General features: G+C 42.0%; 1 protein-coding gene and 1 long non-coding RNA gene across 2 annotated transcripts in view; one reads left to right on the forward strand and one right to left on the reverse strand.

Moving 5' to 3' along the window:
• Positions 1-21129, reverse strand: part of LOC106602890 (forkhead box protein O1-A) — a 90362-nt gene that overhangs the window by 9122 nt on the left and 60111 nt on the right. Inside the window, exon 2 of the mRNA XM_014195874.3 lies at positions 2862-3053. Within this exon, the coding sequence (XP_014051349.2) occupies positions 2862-3053 (192 nt within the window). The remainder of the gene's footprint in view (positions 1-2861; positions 3054-21129) is intronic.
• Positions 16966-17933, forward strand: LOC123742445 (uncharacterized). Its single transcript, XR_006769604.2, has 3 exons — positions 16966-17038; positions 17194-17291; positions 17383-17933. It is a non-coding gene; the product is annotated as an uncharacterized LOC123742445 (long non-coding RNA).

The following is a 21129-nucleotide window of genomic DNA, read 5'->3' on the forward strand; positions in this document are numbered from 1 at the left end:
ACATATGCTGAGCACTTGTTGGCTGCTTTTCCTTCACTCGGCAGTCCAACTCATCCCAAACCATCTCAACTGGGTTGAGGTCGGGTGATTGTGTGGGCCAGGTCATCTGGCCCATCACTCTCCTTGGTCAAATAGCCCTTACACAGCCTGGAGGTGTGTTGGGTCATTGTCCTGTTGAAAAACAAATGATAGTCCCACTAAGCGCAAACCAGATGGGATGGCATATCGCTTCAGAATGCTGTGATGTCCATGCTGGTTAAGTGTGCCTTGAATTCTAAATAAATCACAGACAGTGTCACCAGCAAAGCACACCCACACCATCACACCTCCTCCTCCTTGCTTCGCATGGGAACCACACATGCCGAGATCATCCGTTCACCTACTCTGTGTCTCACAAAGACACAGAGGTTGGAAACAAAAATCTGAAATGTAAGACTAAAGGACAGATTTCCACCAGTCTAATGTCCATTGCTCATGTTTCTTGGCCCAAGCAAGTCTATTCTTATTATTGGTTTCCTTTAGTTGTGGTTTCTTTGCAGCAATTTAACCATGAAGGCCTGATTCACAAAGTCTCCTCTGAACAGTTGATGTTGAGATGTGTCTGTTACTTTAACTCCGTGAATCACTTATTTGGGCTGCAATTTCTGAGGCGGTCCTCATGAGAGCCAGTTCCATCATAGCGCTTGATAGTTTTTGCGACTGCACTTGAAGAAACTTTGAAAGTTCTTGAAATTTTGCAAAATGACTGACCTTCATGTCTTTAAAGTGATGATGGACTGTCGTTTCTCTTTGCTTATTTGAGCTGTTTTTTTCCATAATATGGGACTTGGTCTTTCACCAAATAAGGTATCTTCTGTATACCATCCCTACCTTGTTACAACACAACTGATTGGCTCAAACACATTAAGAAGGAAAGAAATTCCACAAATTAACTTTTAACAAGGCACACCTGTTAATTGAAATGCATTCCTGGTGACTACCTCATGAAGCTGGTTGAGAGAATTCCAAGATTGTGTGAAGTTGTCATCAATGCAAAGGGTGGCTACTTTGAAGAATCTGTTTAAAGAATTTGTTTAATACTTTTTTGGTTACTACATGATTCCATGTGTTATTTAACAGTTTTGATGTCTTCACTATTATTCTACAATGTAGAACATAGTAAAAATAAAGAAAAAACATTGAATGAGTAGGTGTGTCCAAACTTTTGACTGGTACTGTGTATATAAAATACATGGTATTTTCCAACACTAAACACTCTGAAAACCATGTAATTACTACCTTGGAAGGACATTCTATATTGCAAGTCAAAACTCATAAATATCTGGGAGTTTGGGTGGATGAGAATTTGAGCTTCACCACCCATGTAGAGAACCTGGTTAGGAAACTCAAGCTGCATTGGTTTTTATTACTGGCACAAAGCTTGTTTTTTCTTTTCCGCTAGAAAATGGTTGATTCGTTGCACTTCTCTCTCTGTGTGTTGGACTATGGTGATACTATTTATGTGCAAGCCTCACGCTCTACACTGAAGGCTCTTGACTCTGTGTATCATGCAGTACTTTGTTTTGTCACCAATCAGAGGTGTCTAAATCACCATTGTGATCGCTACAGTGCTGTCAGGTGGACATCACTAGCAACATGCAGGCTCAAACTCTGGTACATTCTTATTTATAAAACTGCCATTTTATCTACAGATATCCTCTCTTCTAGCTCAAAATTAAAACACATACAACCTCAGCTCTCAACCTTGTTTCATGCTAAGAGTCCGGAAAATTAGAGCCGAGCATGGAATAAGGTCCTTTCATTACTCAGCCCTCAGTCTTGGAATTCCATCCAAGCCAACCTAAAACTCTAGGACCTAGTGTCGCGGGAGGACTTCAAAGGATAAATAGATTAACAGGTTGTTGAGAAATGTAGTTGTTTCTAGTTGTCACCTGATGACATTAGTTTGCATTGCCTTATGTAAAGAAGCATGTTGTTTTACTTCACACACATGCCTGCACGCACGCACGCACGCACGCACGCACGCACACACACACACACACACACACACACACACACACACACACACACACACACACACACACACACACACACACACACACACACACACACACACACACACACACACACACACACACACACACACACACACACACACACACACACACACACACACACACACACACACACACAGTTTGTTTACTGTTGTATTTGTGCTGTTGCCAGTGTCTTCTGTCTGTGTTGTCCGTTTTGTCTTATATTGTTTTGTTTTTTTGTTTTTTTGTCCCAGCCCAACAGGAGGCCTTTTGTCTCTTGCCAAGCCGTCACTGTAAATAACAATTTATTCTTGACTTGCCTGGTTGACTTGACTTGCCTGGTTAAATAAAGGTGAAATGAAATTAATAAAAATAAAGGTTAAATTAAATAAAAGTTCTAAATATCCCAACATTTGAATATGCATAGGCTTTAAGGAACTCATACAGTTGTGTACTCCTCATTAAAGCTACAAAACTGTCAGTGTTCAAGCTTAACATGTGATAACAATACAACAGTAGAGATGAACCGGAATGACGTTAACGCTCACATGTGGCCAAAAATAACTATCTGAAAGCCACACTCTTACTAAACCACGCCTCCAATCTACTGATCTGACCCGCTGGGTCATATCTCAATAACCCAGCATCAATAACCCAACCTTGCTCTTTTTAAAGAAAACAACCATTCTAAGTGACCCAATGCCTGCAACCCAGCAGTTGGGTTATCCATACAATCAATCATTTTTTTGTGTGGTCTATGTTATTCACTGTAGAGGTTCTAAAATTAAGCTAATAATAGACAGTCTCCATTCTACTCCTTCCTACCTTCTTCTTTGCAGCCCGTCCTCTGCTCTTGGTGAATTTGCTGTTGTTGTCCATGGAGGCAGCTCTACGTCGGGGGGACTTCCCGCTCTTACCTCCCTCGGGGTTCAGCATCCACCAGGAGCTCTTTCCTGTCCCCTCGTTCTGTACACGAACAAAACGACTGTGGAGGGACAGGTTGTGGCGGATGGAGTTCTGGGGGAGAGAGGGGGAAGGAGAGAGTTTTGATTTAATATCATAACAGACATTTGTAATAACACCATTCAGGCTTTCTGTCTTTAAACGTTTTAGCATATACCGTAAATTGCTAAAAGGAATTGCTCAAATAATGTCTGACCTCTGATTTCCAATGATGGTGCAAATTAGTTTTCCTCCACAGTATTCTTCCATTCCAGAATCCATATCTACCTGACCTAATCTCCCCATAAGACAGTTGACGGTGTGATGTGTCAGTGTGTGTTTGAGGGGGCACTTCAACCGGAGACACCACAGTCCCAGCTGCTCAATAGGAGCTACAAAGAGGAGACATTACCTATTGGGCTTGAAGGGGAAAACTAATTTGTAATTTTTTCATACGAGGAGGAGGAGGTGCAGAGTGAAATCAAAATAAACAGACCAGACAGATAGACTAACAGTACCCTGCTCTGCGCTGTATGTACACTCACATCCTCCCTATTGATATTTTGTCTAGCCAGCTTTTTTCACTCACACCCAGACAAGACCTCTGTTGGCAGGGCCCCCTCTCTGGTGGGGGGGGAAGAAGAGAGAGAGAGAGAGAGAGAGAGAGAGAGAGAGAGAGAGAGAGAGAGAGAGAGAGAGAGAGAGAGAGAGAGAGAGAGAGAGAGAGAGAGAGGCATGTGGGCAGAAGGACCAGGATGTGGTGGCTTCGTTCAAACATTTCTGTAAATATTTGGCCTCCTGCACACAAACATACTGTTAACACAACAAATTCTCCAGTGTTAAAAAATAATAATAATAATTAACACGGAGTGTTAACTCAAAACTGAAAGTGTTGAGTCTGTGAACCCATATAGACACCAGAACAGTATTAAATTAACACACTGCTTAGTGTAAACCCTTATTCAAAATATTTCCCAGAGTGCCTTGCCTTTTTTAGTAAATTGTAGAGTTACCACCCATGACCGTATTTGTTAGTGACAGAGACATGGTTTTTGGATTCATCCATTTTTGGTCCTGTAGAGTTCACCAAATGAGATCCTAAGTGAATATGTCATCATAAAACATATATGCAGTACCAGTCAAAGGTTTGGACACACCTACTCACTCAAGGTTTTTTTTTTACTATTTTCTACATTGAAAAATAATAGGGAAGACATCAAAACTATGAAATAACACATATGGAATCATGTAGTAACCAAAAAAGTGTTAAACAAATCAAAATTTATTTTATATTTGAGATTCTTCAAAGTAGCCACCCTTTGCCTTGATGACAGCTTTGCACACTCTTGGCATTCTCTCAACCAGCTTTACAGACATCCAAACAGAAAACCTGGAAATTCTGGGAAAGTCACAAATATTTTGCAACCCTACCTGCAAGCATCATTATGCTGGCTTGCATAGTTACAGTATGTGTAATTCCTATTAGAATCCAGCCAGAGTTAAGGCATCAGCATGCTTCAGTTCGGCTGGTGCTGAGCCGAACAAGTGTGCTGTCACACTCCCTTAAAAGACCTTCGCCTGAAAAACGAGAAAAAGCAGCAATAGTACTGTTTGTCCATTTTGAGATGCCGTAGCCAGTATACACTTGCTTAAAATAGTCAGAATTAATCTTAGATAACTCAAGAAATTTGTCATACATTTTTACGTTTTTTTCCAAAGAGATCTTAGTTGTGCAATTTTACATCTAACTAAGATGTTTGGTGCACTATTTTTTTAAGAAAACGTTTGCATGAAAACGAGTCGTCTCTTGTTGAATGACAACAAAGACTTGAAGAATCCCTACTGTTGACCAAGCACCGACGAAGGTGCGTAGACTTCAGTTCCGGACTTTGGCTTGCCTCTAGAATAAATGTTGTGTGCCTGAACAGCCGAGAAAACACTCACCAAAGTCTAAAATGAACAAAAACGTCACAAAATGTCATCAAAATATATGCAAATTCTACCAAACTGTTTCGGCTGGGAAGCATGTGGACGCATTTAGGATATCCAACAGCTGGAATTTTTATTAATCTGTAATTTAGGGTTAGGAATGTTGTGCGGAGACTACCTAAGACATTTAAACTGGAACAAACATTTCAGTAACAGCTACAAAAAACTGATTGGATTAGTTTAGAAAAATGTATGTTATTTATCTTTGTGTATTATAAGATTAATCAATCAATGCACAAACATAGATATTTAAACAAACAATTCCAAAAATCTACCTACAATAGATCATGCTGGGAAATATGATAATGATGGGCTGATTTTGTTTCAAAGTAATGTGTATGAGTTTCAGGTACCTGTATTAGGGTAAAATTAGGCCCTCAAAATAAGTCCTAGTATAGTATTGTGTTAAATAACTTATTTTTTTAATGATAACATATTCACTTAGGATCTTACTTGGTGAAGTCCATAGGACCAAAAACAGATGAATGCCACAACCAAAAGGCAAGGCACTCTGGGAAATATTTGAATTAGTCTTTACACTAAGCAGTGTGTTAAATTAACACTGTTCTGGTGTTTATGTGGGTCCTCAGACTCAACACTTTCAGTGTTGATTTAACACTCTGTGTTAATTCAGTTTTTGTTTTTACCCTGGAGAATTTGCTGTGTATATATTGAGTCTTCCTGTGTTAAAGAGCACTGATTTGTCTTTCTCAGTATAGTTTCTCTTCTATAACTACTACATCACCTTCAGAGGTGGTAGAAGGTAATATAAGAAGCAGCTCTTTCTGTCTATGAAGGGATGGCTAGTTGAGGTAACTTGAGGACAAATGGACAGTAAGGCGATTCAGGGTCTAACAAGTCAAATACCATGCCTTAAACCTTCCCTTACACCTAAACACAAAAAAAGCACAGATCATAATTTCCGAGACATACGTATTTGTCACTAAAGCTCCACTTAGCTTTACTGTACTTTCTGAATGCCCAGCACCATTACTCCTAGTATTCAGGGTCTACTACAGCGTTTCCCAAACTAGGTCCTCGGGACCCCTGTGGGGGGCACATTTAGTTTTTTCCCTAACACTACACAGCTGATTCAAATGATCAAAAATGTATGATTAGTTGATTATTTTAATCAGCTGTGTAGTGCTAGGGCAAAAAACAAAACGTGCATCCCTTGGGGTCCCGAGGACCGAGTTTGGGAAACTCTGGTCTACCATGTCAAATACCAAGCCATAAACCTTAAAACATATGTCCCTCTAGCTTCTGGGGTTACAGGACAGGGCTCTGTGCAGTGGGCCTTTAATACACTTTAAGTATGGTTTGGGACCTGAGATGTTTTGAAACCAAAATCAGTAAAGGATTCATGTAGCCCTCCACCCTGACTATAACCTTGTTTACAATCTACAAAGATGTGCAGGTCTTTGAGGTATGCACTCTGAGCCAGAGATTAAGGTGCTAGTGCTAGCGTTGCAGTGTGATTTAAAAAGAAACAAAATAGAGAGGTGTTTTCTTCAACATTTCAGTCACAACACACACCGCACACAAACAACCAATGGTTGTAATCCTATTCACAAAAGCTCTTAATAACACGTTTCCTGTAGGGCTCCACCCTGGTTCACCTGTACAATCCTTTACCGCCCATCTATCAACTCCCCCTCACACACACGGGCACACACACACACACACACACACACACACACACACGGGCACACACACACACGGGCACACACACACGGGCACACACACACGGGCACACACACACACACGGGCACACACACACACACACACACACACACACCCTAACCACATACACCATCAAACAGAGAGAAAATATAAGCGAGAGATAAAGTACAAAGGTAAGAAACATTTTTTTAAAAGGTTTTCTTTCGTTTTTAAAGGAGGGCCGGGCTGTGTTACAAAAGACACCCAAGGAAATAGTTTCAAGAGCTCAGTAAATTGAAATAGTTCCCCACCCAAACCATTCCTCTTTCAAGAAAACAGCTATGAAGAACATAACTCACAAATAATTTAACTACTGTAGCTGCATATTACCTCAATTACCTCGACATCAGTGCCCCCGCACATTGACTCTGTACCGGTACTCCCTGTATCTAGCCCCGCTATTGTTATTTACTGCTGCTCATTAATTATTTGTTATTCTTATCTCTTACTTTTTTAATTTTTTTCTTGTTGGTATTTTCTTAAAACTGCATTGTTGGTTAATTAAGGTCTTGTAAGTAAGCAGCTCACTGTAAGGTCTACAAATGTTGTATTTGGCGCATGTGACAAACACAATTTGATTTGATTATTTGACAGCCAGATAAGTTATAATTCACAACCACATAGCTGTATGTACTGTATAATCTCACCACCCAGAACCAAATCTCGCGGTGCATGTTTTCCAGTCACAAGAGACCCAACTTGGCTAGACCAGTGGGTTTTGTGAGGTAAGATCTGATTAGCCTGGATCTACTCGAAGGGGGTTTGAGTAACACTTTCTCTTCATGACTCACTTCCACTCTGTGTGTGTGTGAGTGTGTGAGTCAAATAAAATCAAAGTTCATTGGTCGCGTACACAGATTTGCTGATGTTATTGCTATAATGCTTATATGTCTAGCTCCAACAGTGCAGTAATACCTAGCAATAAAAAAGAAAAATAAACAATACACACATAATCCCCCCCACATAAAAATATATATAGGATGAGCCATTAGTATAATACAGTATATCCATACAGTGTAAGTGGGTGAAACAGTATGTAAACATTATTAAAGTGACCAGTATTCAATGACTATGCACATAGGGCAACAGTCTCTAAGTGCAGGGTTGAGTACCAGGTGGTAGCCGGCTAGTAACTGTGGCTAAAGTTCAGGGCAGGGTACTTGGTGGAGGCCAGTTAGCTGTTTAACTGTCTGATGGCCTGGCGGTGATACAGCCTGACAGGATGCTCTAAATGGTGCAGCTGTTGACGTTTGTGAGGGTCTTAGGGGCAAAGCCACATTTCTTCAGCCTCCTGAGGTTGAAGAGGCGCTGTTGCGCCTTCTTCACCATGCTGTCTGTGTGAAGGGACCATTTCATGTTGTCAGTGATGTGCACGCCGAAGAGTTTCTGATCATCTCCACTGCGGTCCCATCGATGTGGATAGGGGTGTGATCTCTCTGCTGTCTCCTGTAGTCCACAATCAACTCCTTCTTTTTGTTAATGTTGAGGGAGAGGTTATTTTCCTGGCACCACTCCGCCAGGGTTTTCACCTCCTCCCTGTACGCTGTCTCATCATTGTTGGTAATCAGGCCTACCACTGTTGTGTCATCAGAAAACTTGATGATTGAGTTGGAGACGTGCATGGCCAAGCAGTCATGGGTGAACAGGGAGTACAGGAGGGGGCTGAGCAGGCAACTCTGTGGGGCCCCCGTGTTGAGGATCAGCGTGGCGGAGGTGTTGTTGCCTACCTTCACCACTTGGGGTCGGCCCGTAAGGAAGTCCAGGACCCAGTTGCACAGGGAGGAGTTCATTGGCAGCTCAATGTTGTTTTCCTCAAAGCAGGCAAAGATGATGTTAAGCTCGTCCAGGAGTGAAGCGTCTGTGTCCGCAACGTGGCTGGTTTTTCCTTTATAATTTGTGATTTTCCCTGCCACATATGTGTCTGAGCCATTGAACTGTGACTCCACTTTGTCCCTGTACTGTCGTGTGTGTACTTGTTCTTCTATCCTTGTAGGTACTTGAAATCCCCAAATGTCCCCACAAGGATAGTAAAACAAGGAAAATTCTCCCTAGTGAATACAAAGGCTATTTTAAGCTCAGGGGTTAGGTTTAGTGTGTGTGTGTGTGTGTGTGTGTGTGTGTGTGTGTGTGTGTGTGTGTGTGTGTGTGTGTGTGTGTGTGTGTGTGTGTGTGTGTGTGAGAGAATGGGTTGAGTTGAAGAAAGTAAGTGTTGGAGTAAGAGCTTGAAGAGGATGATCAATACAGTGGTTGTAGAGAATGGGAAGCATGGTAACTAAGCCATGAAGACTGAAGATCCTCACCTGTTGAAACCTTTGTGTCTTATGGGGGAGGCGTTTCCCAGGAGGCTTAAATGTACACACACACACACACACACACACACACACACACGTGTTTGTTTTACTATCCTTGTGGGGACCAAACAATTGATTCTCATTCAAAAAATAATAATTCAACCGTAACCTTAACCCTAACCTTAACCCCAAATCACTGACCCTAACTCCTAACCCTAACTGTAACCCTAATTGTAACCCTAAACCTAACACCTAAAATAGTATTTTTGTCTTGTGGGAACCGGTAAAATGTCCTTATTTTACTATCCTTGTGAGGACTTCTGGTCCCCACAAGGATAGTAAAACCAAATACACACTATGTGACCACCTTACTTTTTGTTTTGTTTTAGTAAACAGCAGAAAAAAATGTGAAATTTGTCTTATTTAGTAAACCAGCGCTGGCTAAATATTAGACAGAACATATGCTGAGTTATTTTGACCCAGCCAGTTGGGTTGGGTGAATAACCCAACATGTTTGGCTGTTGAGATTACCCAAACATGGGTTAATTTAACCATTAATTGGGATAAATACACTTTCATGCTAGGTTGACCCAGCAGCTGGGTCTTTTTTAATGTAATCCATAGGTTATTTTTCCCCACCCGTGAGAGTAAATGTCATTCTTGTTCATCATGTTAAGTTGGTACACTGCCAATGTAATTAAATATATTTTTAAATTACATATTCTAAAATAATATTAATAACATTAGTATTTACATATTGTATAAAAGTGGTAACTATCCCAACTTTGGGATTTTCAAAGGCTTTAAGAAACTCCTACAGTTGTGTAAGCCTCATTAAAGCTACAAAAACGGGCAGTTTTCAACCTTAACATGTGATAACCATACAACAGAACAGAACAAAATAACTATCGTAAAGCCACGCCCCATACTAAGCCACGCCTCCAATATACTGCTCTGTCCTGCTGGGTCATATCTCAATAACCCAGCGTCAATAACCCAGCATCAATAACCCAGCCCTGTTCTTTTTAAGAAAATAACCCAACTAAGTGACCTAATGCTTACAATCCAGCAGTTCAGTCATCAAACAACGTAGCGTTTTTTTAGGGTAAGGGGCAACAACAGCACATATTAGGAAGAAAGACGGGAGGGAGAAGAATAAAAGAAAGCTATAATTCACTACCTATTATCATTTATGTAATGGAGGAAAATAGAAAGTCTTTAGGAAATGAACACAATTCTCCTAGCTACCCACAGAAGAGAGGAGGATACCACGGTGCGGCAGGTAGCCTAGTGTTTAGAGCATTGTGCCAGTAACCGAGGAGTTGCTGGATCGAATCCCCGAGCTGACAAGGTAAAAATCTGTTGTTCTACCCCTGAACAAGGCAGTTAACCGACTGTTCCCCGGTAGGACATTATTGTAAACTGACGTGCCTAGTTAAATAAAGGTAAAAACAGACAACATATGGGTGTAAAGACAGAGGACAGAAGCTAAGGAATATAACAGCGAAAAGAAAGTTCCTGATTAATTAGCTCTATTTTGGCAACCCACTGGACACAAATGTGATTTGCATTCAATTGAGTTGTCAACTAACGTGTAATCAATAAAAATGCATTGGATTTAGTTTAAAAGTTGGGTGAAAAAAAGACAAACATTCCCGAAATTCCTTTACGTTGATTACTTTTTTGTTGTTGAAATGACATGGAAACAACGTTGATTCAATCAGTTTGTGCTCAGTGGGAAAGACATGGGCAGATTGACACAACCCCTCGCTTTGTAGCCTGGATCCAGTTCCGTTTGTGCTCGTCTTGTCTTGCCGACTCCTATAGGAACCAGGCTACTCTTTCTGGCCCTCTGTAGTCAGTCTGTCCCTCTCCTACCTAAACACACAGCCTGTACCATTACAGAAGACAACAAGGTCAAATTACAAGGACTGACAGACAGACAGATTAGACACACAGTCTGTCTGTCTCTGACACACACACACACACACAGTCTGTCTAGCCAAAATCTTCCCAGCACGCTATAGTATCAACTTACTGTTGTGATGCAGCAGGACATAGGGAACAGAAAGACCAAAACAAGACAGGCGACAGAAAACAAAACACCCACCCACCAACCAACCAGGGAATTTCCCAAAACAACCATGTAGACTGAGGCTGAGCTAGGCTGAGACACCCCTCTGTACATCAACCCAGATGTACCAGACCACAGGATTCAGCATGGATACACACACACACCCATGCACGCATGCACGCATGCACACAGATACTGACTCTTGGAATGAACAACAATAGAATGATTATCCAAATGAGGCACAAGAATATCCATTTTGGTTTAGGATTTACAACAGCGAAATTCTTCCATGTTTACTCACTCACATCATGATTCATAATACAACAATGACCTGGGTGTTTCCTGAATTGCTCACATTCAGTTCAATCTATACTGCACAACCTTTCTTCTCCATTCTCCCCCGTCTTATTGCAACTTTCCATGAATATGGATATATGGAACTACGGCTCAAATCCCAGTGCTAGGCACACATTTTTTTGTTTTAAACCTTAAACATAACCTTAAAGGTTAAGTTCACCAAAATTAACATTTGGGTAGTTATAATGTATTTATTGAGGTCCTAAAAATGTAGTGTCTCTGCAGATCCTCTCAAGCTGTGAGGTTGGATGGGGAGCGTTGCTGCACAGCTATTTTCAGGTCTCTCCAGAGATGTTCGATCGGGTTCAAGTCCGGGCTCTGGCTGGGCCACTCAAGGACATTCAGCGACTTGTCCCGAAGCCACTCCTGTGTTGTCTTGGCTGTGTGCTTAGGGTCGTTGTCCTGTTGGAAGGTGAACCTTCTCCTCGGTCTGAGGTCCTGAGCGCTCTGGGGCAGGTTTTCATCAAGGATCTCTCTGTACTTTTCTCCGTTCATCTTTGCCTCGATCCTGACTAGTCTCTCAGTCCCTGCCGATGAAAAACATCCCCACAGAATGATGCTGCCACCACCATGCTTCACCATAGGGATGGTGCCAGGTGTGATGTGACACTTGGCATTCAGGCCAAAGAGTTCAATCTTGGTTTCATCAGACCAGAGAATCTTGTTTCTCATGGTCTGAGAGTCTTTAGGTGCCTTTTGGCAACATCCAAGCGGGCTGTCATGTGCCTTTTACTGAGGAGTAGTTTCTGTCTGGCCACTCTACCATAAAGGCCTGATTGGTGGATTGCTGCAGAGATGGTTGTCTTTATAGAAGGTTCTCCCATCTCCACAGAGGAACTTTGGAGTTCTGTCAGAATGACCATCAGGTTCTTAGTCACCGTCTTGACCAAGGCCCTCCTGCCCCGATTGCTCAGTTTGGCCGAGCGGCCAGCTCTAGGAAGAGTCTTGGTGGTTCCAAACATCTTCCATTAAAGAATGAATGAGGCCACTGTATTCTTGGGGACCTTCAATGCTGCATACATTTTTTGGTACCCTTCCGCAGATCTGTGCCTCAACCCAATCCTGTCTCGGAGCTCTACGGACAATTCCTTCAACCTCATGGCTTTTATTTTGCTCTGACATGCAATGTGAACTTAGGGACCTTATTTTGTATTTATCCTTTATTTAACTAGGCAAGTCAGGTAAGAACAAATTCCTATTTACAATGACGGCCTACCCAGGCCAAACCCTAACCCGGACAACGCTGGGCCAATTGTGCACCTCCCTTTGGGCTCCCAATCACAGCTGGTTGTGATACAGCCTGGAATCGAATCAGGGTCTGTGGTGACGCCTCTAGCACTGAGATGCAGTTCCTTAGACCACTGCGCCACTCGGGAGCCCCCTTATATAGACAGGTGTGTGCCTTTCCAAATCATTCCAATCAATTGGATTTACCACAGGTGGACTCCAATCAGGTTGTAGAAACATCTCAAGGATGATCAATGGAAACAGGATGAACCTCAGCTCAATTTCGAGTCTCATAGCAAAGGGGCTGAATACTTATGTAAATTAGGTATTTCATTTTTTTTTTTTTTACAAAAATGTCTAAAAACCTTTGTTTGCTTTGTCATTATGGGGTATTGTGTGTAGATTGATGAGGGGGGAAAACTATTTAATCAATTTTAGAATAAGGCTGTAACGTAACAAAATGTCAAGGGGTCTGAATACTTTCCGAATTTACTGTATATCCATCGTTTTTGTCAAAATTGCTCAGGCTCTGTAAATTTGGTTGGGGATCATTGATGGACAATGATATTTAAACCTTGTCTCAGATTTTGTAAGCAGATTTAAGTCAAGACTGAGACTAGACCACGAAGGAACACTCAACACCTCTTGGAAAGCCATTCTGGTGTGTCTTTTGCATAAACATTTGTGTAATTATTTGTGTAAAAAACTATCCCAGGGTTTTCAGAAGACTGATGTGGGCTTTCCTCTAACTTTTTATCTAGGGTTTGCTCCTCTTATATTTATTTTGATCCTAACAAACTCCCCAATCCCTGCTGGTGACAAGCATACCCATAACATGATGCTGCCACCCCCCAAAAAATATGACAAAAAATCTAATTTTAGATTTTTTAGATGACATTTTATGGCAGGAAAAATTTTAAAATACAAAAAAAGGTAAAAGGGGGTGTAGACTTTCTATAAGTACTGTATATCCCAAAAACAGTGCCCAAGAGGTAAACTCCTCTGTAAGAGAGGGCCGTTTCAGGCCCCTCCAAAGGCTGTCACCCTCACCATTATAAATAAACATAATAGTCCCAATGATCTGCCAGGAAAGCGTTGAGGGTGGTTGCCCAATGAGCAAAGAGCATGACACCCTTTCCCGAGCTCTTGTTCAATCCAAGTACATGTGCAACGTGCGTACTGGACAACGACAGGGACATCTTTCTGGGGAAGGCGACAGGCGAAAAGAAATAGGCTCCAAGGTGCGACAACGAGAAGTCAGCCAAGGGTGGGGTTACCTTGGGGCAGATTGCGAGCATGAGCAGTGGTTGGTAGAGCGCAGTCAAGACACAATCACTTTAGGGATGCCAAGGGTAGTAGTAAAGAAAAAGACTGAGGAATATTACATCTCCACGCTTCTCAGCGGCTAGTAGCTGCTGTGAAAGGATCTTAAGCACAATAGACACATCGCAGGATGAGCCAAAGGCTTAGAGACTGGGCGTAAGCGATGTTCCTCCCCTAGAAGTGACATATTCGTTTGGGATAAACTGTATTACTGTCAGGGCCTTGGCAGGCCCGAGAAAGAAGCTCGAGGAAATTACAACATTTTCAGGAGCATAGCACCCAGGAAAACAGAGGAACGATCTGTTTAGTCATACCATTTTTTCAAGAAAACGCATCAACTGTAAAACAGAGAGCATGCCTCATGGGGCTGGCACTAATATTCCCTCAATTTTGGGGGGGGCATAGCAAATTTCATGTCTGCTGAGTGCTAATTTGAACATTGTGAAAATTCTGTGAAACTTCCGGCGCGCGTTTACTGTGAACACTGAGGCTACTGTGGCTATTTGATTATAATGTAGGCCTACAAGATTGGCCTAACATCAAAAACAATCGAGAAAAATGCATCCCATGACATTTTAACATGGAAATAGCTGTTCTATCATTCAGCCTACAGTAGCAGCAAATGTGTGGTGTTCAATGTAGGCCTACATTCCATGAGACTTTTGAAGAAAAAAAAAAAACATGCAGGGCTTGACATTAACCTGTTTATCCACTTGGCCTTCAAACAAGTAGGTGATTGAAAATGTTATGTTGTTTGATGTAAAAAAAAACATTATGTACAATTATTTTTTATTCCCATACCATTATTACAAAGAATCAGAAAAATGATGCTACCCTCTGCCTATTGGCTACTTAGCTTATTCAAGACTTGTTGCAAAATACAACACTGCCCCTTTAAGCTCTTTACCGGACTTGCTTTTCAAAAATACTAGAAATGCACACATTTTGTGCTCTTGAAGGAAGCAACCACTCCCCCATTGTTGACTAGAAATGAGCTATAACTGGGCTAATACTCACTAACTGGCAAAGAATATGATCAAATGTGCACAGGTGGCTACATGCAGCTCTCGCTTTGATCTCAAAACAAGCACATCTACTCATGACAGCTCATGCTGTCCAGTTCAAAGTGAATGGCACAGATTCATATATGGCAATGGATATTTGCATTTAGGCCTACTGCAGCTCTGATTGGTTATGGTGCACCGGTCTGTATAGAGTACGGGCCTGACAGGCGCTGCATGGTCAATCTGACGCCTGCATTGGCCGTACAGCATTTACGGTGATTTGGCTTTAGCAGAAGTCAGGGCATTCATACTTCTTGCGCTTCGCCGAGCAGCGGGCCTCTGGAGGCCTGGCCTCTGGAGGCTTCGCAATTGTGTCACACCATTCATACGGCGCCTCCGACCACATTTTCGGATCAAGCACAAATTGGCTTTGAGTCGTACATGTCAATGGAATAGAATCCTACTCCAATGAGCTCTGCCTACAAGAAAATCTCTTAGCTTTGCATAGTTCATTTTGTTTCAGTATGTTACATTGAAAGTGCCTACAGTGGTTGCTCCACTAAAAGTTTTGCGATTATGCTGCGGGACTTAAGAGGTAATTTTGTGGTTTTGTACGCTACCCTGCGTCACTACTTCATTGCTCCAGACCAGCGCAATGGGGAGTTAGAGCACTGATTATGCTTTTGGGTCATACTGTGTCTCTAACTGATAATGAATGGGCGACATAAACCTAAATAGAAACTGATAATTGTGCACGACTTCAGTATTACTTACTAAAACTGTTGTCACACTAAGGTTTTTATTATTTTATTTTGTTAGGATTATTTTGTTCTTACTGTAGGCCACTCCTGACCGGTCACATTGTACAGCGCCTGAGTGGAGCAACGGTCTAAGACACTGCATAGCAGTCAAGCTGTGTTGCTACAGATGCTGGTTCAATACCCGTGCCGGCCTCGACTGGGAGACCCATGAGAGGACTGTAGGTTTATGGTTTCTCTCCCTCTAAAAACAGAAATAAATCATTCTAAATAACAAACTGGCTTTATTTACAAATTAGTAACAATGTCTCACCCCATGTTCATGAATGGTCTTTTTCTCACTAATTTTACATTATTTGAAAACAAAATCATCTCCAAAATATTGTTATTTTTTAAACAAAGAGATTATTATTATTATTATTATTATTAATTTAGAATTATGTAAAAGCCCCTTGGATATTCTCACAGATATATTATTAACCCTGTTATTAGCAGGACAATATATATTGGTCATATTGGTCATGGCTCCCGAGTGGCGCACAATGAGATGGCCTTGTAGTTCTCCAGCTGTATCCACTGAAACAGCGGTGGGCGCGTGAGGTTCAAGGAACGAGGGCCGGGGGCACGGGATGGGCTGCAGAGCCACGCACAGAGGACAGACCTAGCCCATGGGGAACAGATCAACACTTTAAGGGGTATTGCACTAATAATGGCGCTGACTAGGGGAAACGTTCCCGCTGTTCTTAGTGCCAGTCTGCACGTTCAAACTAAAACAATGTAACTAATAATGGCGTGAAAAATGCCCCGTAGATATGAATTCGGAGGGCAAATATTATTAAATATTAAACCATTAGACCTCTCACTAAAGGCGTCATTCAAAAGTTATACTTAAATCTGAACTGGATTTAACGAAAAATGACATGAAAAGCACACATTTGTAAATCCCAAACTCTAAAAGTAATTGGAAAGGTAGATTCAAATTATTTGTGACATTATGGTTAAAATAAAGAATGTAAACAAGATGTTGTGTTTTTATTTACAGTAGTGATGGACAGCTGGTGGCATTTTGAAAACAGGTTTTCAAACACTTGTAGCCGATTAGCAGGACAATAGACTCTTTATAGCCCGGCTACTATAGGTGTGAACATCCCCCTACCCGCAAAAAACAACATTGCGACCAAAGAGAACATACCAAATGGACATTGTTTTCATCAAGCCAGCTTCTTTCTATGGTTCTACCCATTCCAGGATTAGGACCGTAACCACGAGAGGACTTGAAAATTAGTCGGAGCTGAGAGAATCACCAAAACTAAAGGTATTTTGGTTTCAGTGCATTTTCTTAAAAATATATATATAACCTATCAATGTGTAGGCATACTGTGTAATAAAATGGATAATTAAATAAAAGTTAAATAAATAAAATAAAAATATAAATGATTATGTACTAAAAACGTGAATGTGTTTTTGCAGAGCATACAAACATGCCGACAACCATCCGTGGAGATCAGTGGACAAAGGGCTGGACAACGGGCAGCACTGAAAAAAAACACATCGTTACCAAGAAAGTGGTTCGTTTTGCTAGATTCTTAAAATGTGTACGCAGCATTTGTGTGTTGGAGTCACTTTTAACTCTTAATTGATCTACCGTTTCTATCATAGGCCACTGTAATCGATGGAGGCTCAGGGCGGTACCATTCTGCTCATCTGATGAAGGTGCACATGGATCAGATTCAAACTTTGAAGACCGAGATCGAGTCATTGAAGGCAGACCAGCAGAAAATGAAACATTATCGGAGGGGAAGAGATACGGGCGACAGCTGATGCATTGGTCCAGAGCCAGGCGGCATTGGCGGAGAGACAGGCGGAGAATGACGTGTTGAAGAGGGAAAGGAACGAGATGGAGTCACAATCCATGCAAGGCACACCTGTGAGCTCTGGAACTCCACCTCCAACAAGCCGAGTCAACATACCTGGCGGGTTCATCAGGTCGGTTCACCCTGACATTTCCATTCCTCTTCTGACAACAGAACTTGACCGACTGGGCCGTCCGGACCGTTATGCTGTTCTGCTATAGCCTGATAAACAAATGCAGGTGGCTTATATCTTCAAAATGCTTTAAATGCGTTATTTTCCAAATGTAAAAGCATATACTGTACAGTACTCTATTTCTTTAACAGCATCTTTATGCTTTCGTTAATAAAATAATGATGAAAATACTTTTTCAAAATGCCGATGTTTATTTAGTTATGGCTCCATACTATGGGAATAAATTACAAAAATATTGGAACAAAGTTGTCTAATGAAGGTAAACAAATTGTTGCTTACTGGAAAATAGTCTTTCAAACACACACGGTCACGTTGTACAGTGCCATTATGGCTATTAGCAGGGCTATATTTTGGCCTTTATGGGCGGTGCACAATTGGCCCAGCATTTCTCTCCCTCTAAAAACAGAAATAAATGTTTTTAATGTTTTATTTTGGCCTTTATTCAGATTACAAATCGCTCACTTTCGTTTTCATTATGGGCTATTAGCAGGACAATATACCTTTACCAACACCTTTTGATACTTTGTGGATGGGGGCTCCCGAGTGGATTGGGGCTCCCGCAGTGCAAAATGCATTGCTACAGATGCAGGTTCGATACCCGTGCCGGCCGCCACCGGGAGACCAATGAGGCGGCTTTTGGTTTTAATTTAGAATCCTCCAATCCCCTATATGTAATTATTGGCGGAGAGTCACGTCATATTTTTCGATATACTGTAGGCCTACCGTAGGCGACATCAGTCTCACTAGTGTTGAGTAATGTGCTGTTAAAAGTGGTGTAGGTCTTATTTATTTAAAGAGCATATTGAAGTTAGAAGCAATATGATTTTAAGCAATAGCCTACAACTATTTTAGCACCATTGCGCTGCTCTGAGACAAGCATGGGGACTGGTCTTGATAAATCAATTTGATTTTTATCTTCACTGAATCTCCGTTTGGGTATTGGTTAGACTACAATTAGGGTATATACCCTTAGTGTAACATTTATTTAACTAGGCAAGTCAGTTAAGAACAAATTCTTATTTACAAGGACAGCCTACTCCTTCCTCCCCGTTGGGGAATTGAACCCCAGTCTCCCGCATGCCCGCACGACACAGGGATTCTATAGCTAAATAGCCCAGTACTGTAGCCAACTCCCGTCCGTCACGTTGTACAGCACCATATTTTCCATTCCATCCTAACTGAAACCTAGAGGGTTTTTCATTTTTCTTGGAATAGAAACACGATAATATTAATCAAATGAATTAAGCAACATTTCTTAAAATCAGTCCCATATACAAACATTTTTTTTTCAATTCTCTAGTACAGCCACTATTGAAGGCTATCAAATGCTTCTCAAAGATGGCCTCTGGTGGTCAAACTAGCACTAACTAGCATTAATGGTACCAGTGGTTGACACTTAAATAATGTGCCATAGAATTCTGCAGCACCATGCAAGCTGTGCCGCGGCACGCTGCAACTTTTAAAGGACGAACCACTGTAATATCGCATTAATTTGAGCACAATAGCCACAGCAGAGTGAAACGTTGACAGTGTTAACTAAAGGGGAAAACTATCGAAAGTTGAGTGAAGTTCAATCTCGCGCATCTCTGCATGGGCTGATATTTCATCTGCGTCGCAGTCCGAAGGGGAGCTGCGAGCCCGTGAGCAGCATAGAGCGAACACTGTTTGGCACTATTTTCCAAGAGTCACGGCGCTGTCTTCCTTTCTTTTTTCTTAATTTTTTCCCCTTCTCTCACCGGCTATGCCCAAAGGGCTATAGCATCCGGGTGAGGGTAGAGAATTGCTTAGTATGCTAGGGTACAAAACCTGCATGATGATAGCAGCCAGGACTGGTCGTGAGCAGGGTGTAACTGCCAACTGGAAAGTCACTGGACGGAAAAGGGAGGATAGGTAACATAGAAGGAAAAGCATACGGCATCACCCTATTTCATGGGTGTGTCAGCTCTCCCACGCCAAATGGCATGGTCACCGTTTTGAGGGTGGGGTCTTCCAGGGCCCTCACAGGGTCATAGCTTCTACCAGGCTGCAGCAAGTCAGTCCGGATAGATGCAGGAAGCAGTCTCTCTCGGGGCTGCGGCATTACATAAGACGTCAGGCAATGTAGCCAAAGGAAGAAGGAAATGACTGCGGCGTAGTATTCCTGATCCTGGGCAGTAGGACAGCTAGCTGACTGGTATGCCTTGGACCTGCTCAATGGAGGGTTGTCAAAAGCAAAGATATAACCTCAGCCGCTCACTCCCGTAAGAGGGGAAGGCAGAGCAGGTAATGAATGGTCTGGTGGCGTGAACCAAACTTTTTGTGGACTCGGGAGTACCAGACAGCTGTAGTAATAAATTACTATACCGATTGATCACTAGCTCAATGGAGAGTGTTCTCCATAACAGAGCCAAGTCATCTTTGCCATATAGAGGGAAAAAAAGCTCCCTCAGAGCCCCGTAGAACGGGGAAGCGAATATGGCAGCGCCCTCCAGGGGGAAAACTGGAGCGATGTAGTGTCAGCGTTTGTTGCTGGCATGTCATGCCTAAGTTTGCCAATTAATCTTAATTAAAGTAGTTGGCAATATCTGTCACGTCCTGACCAGTGAAAAGGGTCATTTGCCATAGTAGTATGGTCTGGGTGTTTGGGGAATGTGTTCTAGTTTTCATTTTCTATGTTCGTTTTCCAGGTTTGGCCGAGTGTGGTTTCCAATCAGAGGCAGGTGTCTTTCGTTGTCTCTGATTGGAAACCATACTTAGGCAGCCTGTTTTCCTTTGGGTTTTGTGGGTGGTTGTTTTCCATTTAGTTGTGAGTACCTGACGGAACTGTCTGCTGTCATTTTTGTTTAATTTGTAAGTGATAATTTTTGCATTAAACATCAAGATGAACATATTCCACGCTGCACCTTGGTCTACTCATTTTGACGCCTGTGACAATATCAGTCGGTTTAGTGATGAATGAGACATCTGATTCAATGAGTAGAACGCTATAGCCATGAGGCTAGTGGGGCGTTAGCTAGCTAGCAACTACCTCGTGGTGAAGGTGTGCTGTAGCTAGCTTAGTGCTGGCTGAAGGAAACCGTGTGGTGGCAGAGTTAGCCTTCAGGTAGTGAAGGAGCTGTGAGGCTGAGACGGTCGGTTCAAACAAAAGGGTGAATGTAGGTTAAGCTAGACGAGAGAAGGTGAGCTAGCAATGCTACCGTGTTGCAGGTTGAGTATGCTAATGAAGATAGCTTTCTTCTTAGTGAGCTAGCCAAGTTGACCTGAGTCTAAAATAGCTACCAACTGAGACTGAGAAAAGCAATTTCTACCCCAAGCAAAAACCTTGCGGTCTTTACTCACTTCTAACAGGGTCTGAAGACCTATGCAGTGATGTCCTTCACG

This window comes from Salmo salar, chromosome 04, assembly GCF_965601325.2.
Source record: "Salmo salar chromosome 04, fSalSal1, whole genome shotgun sequence".
NCBI classification, from domain to species: Eukaryota; Metazoa; Chordata; class Actinopteri; order Salmoniformes; family Salmonidae; genus Salmo; species Salmo salar.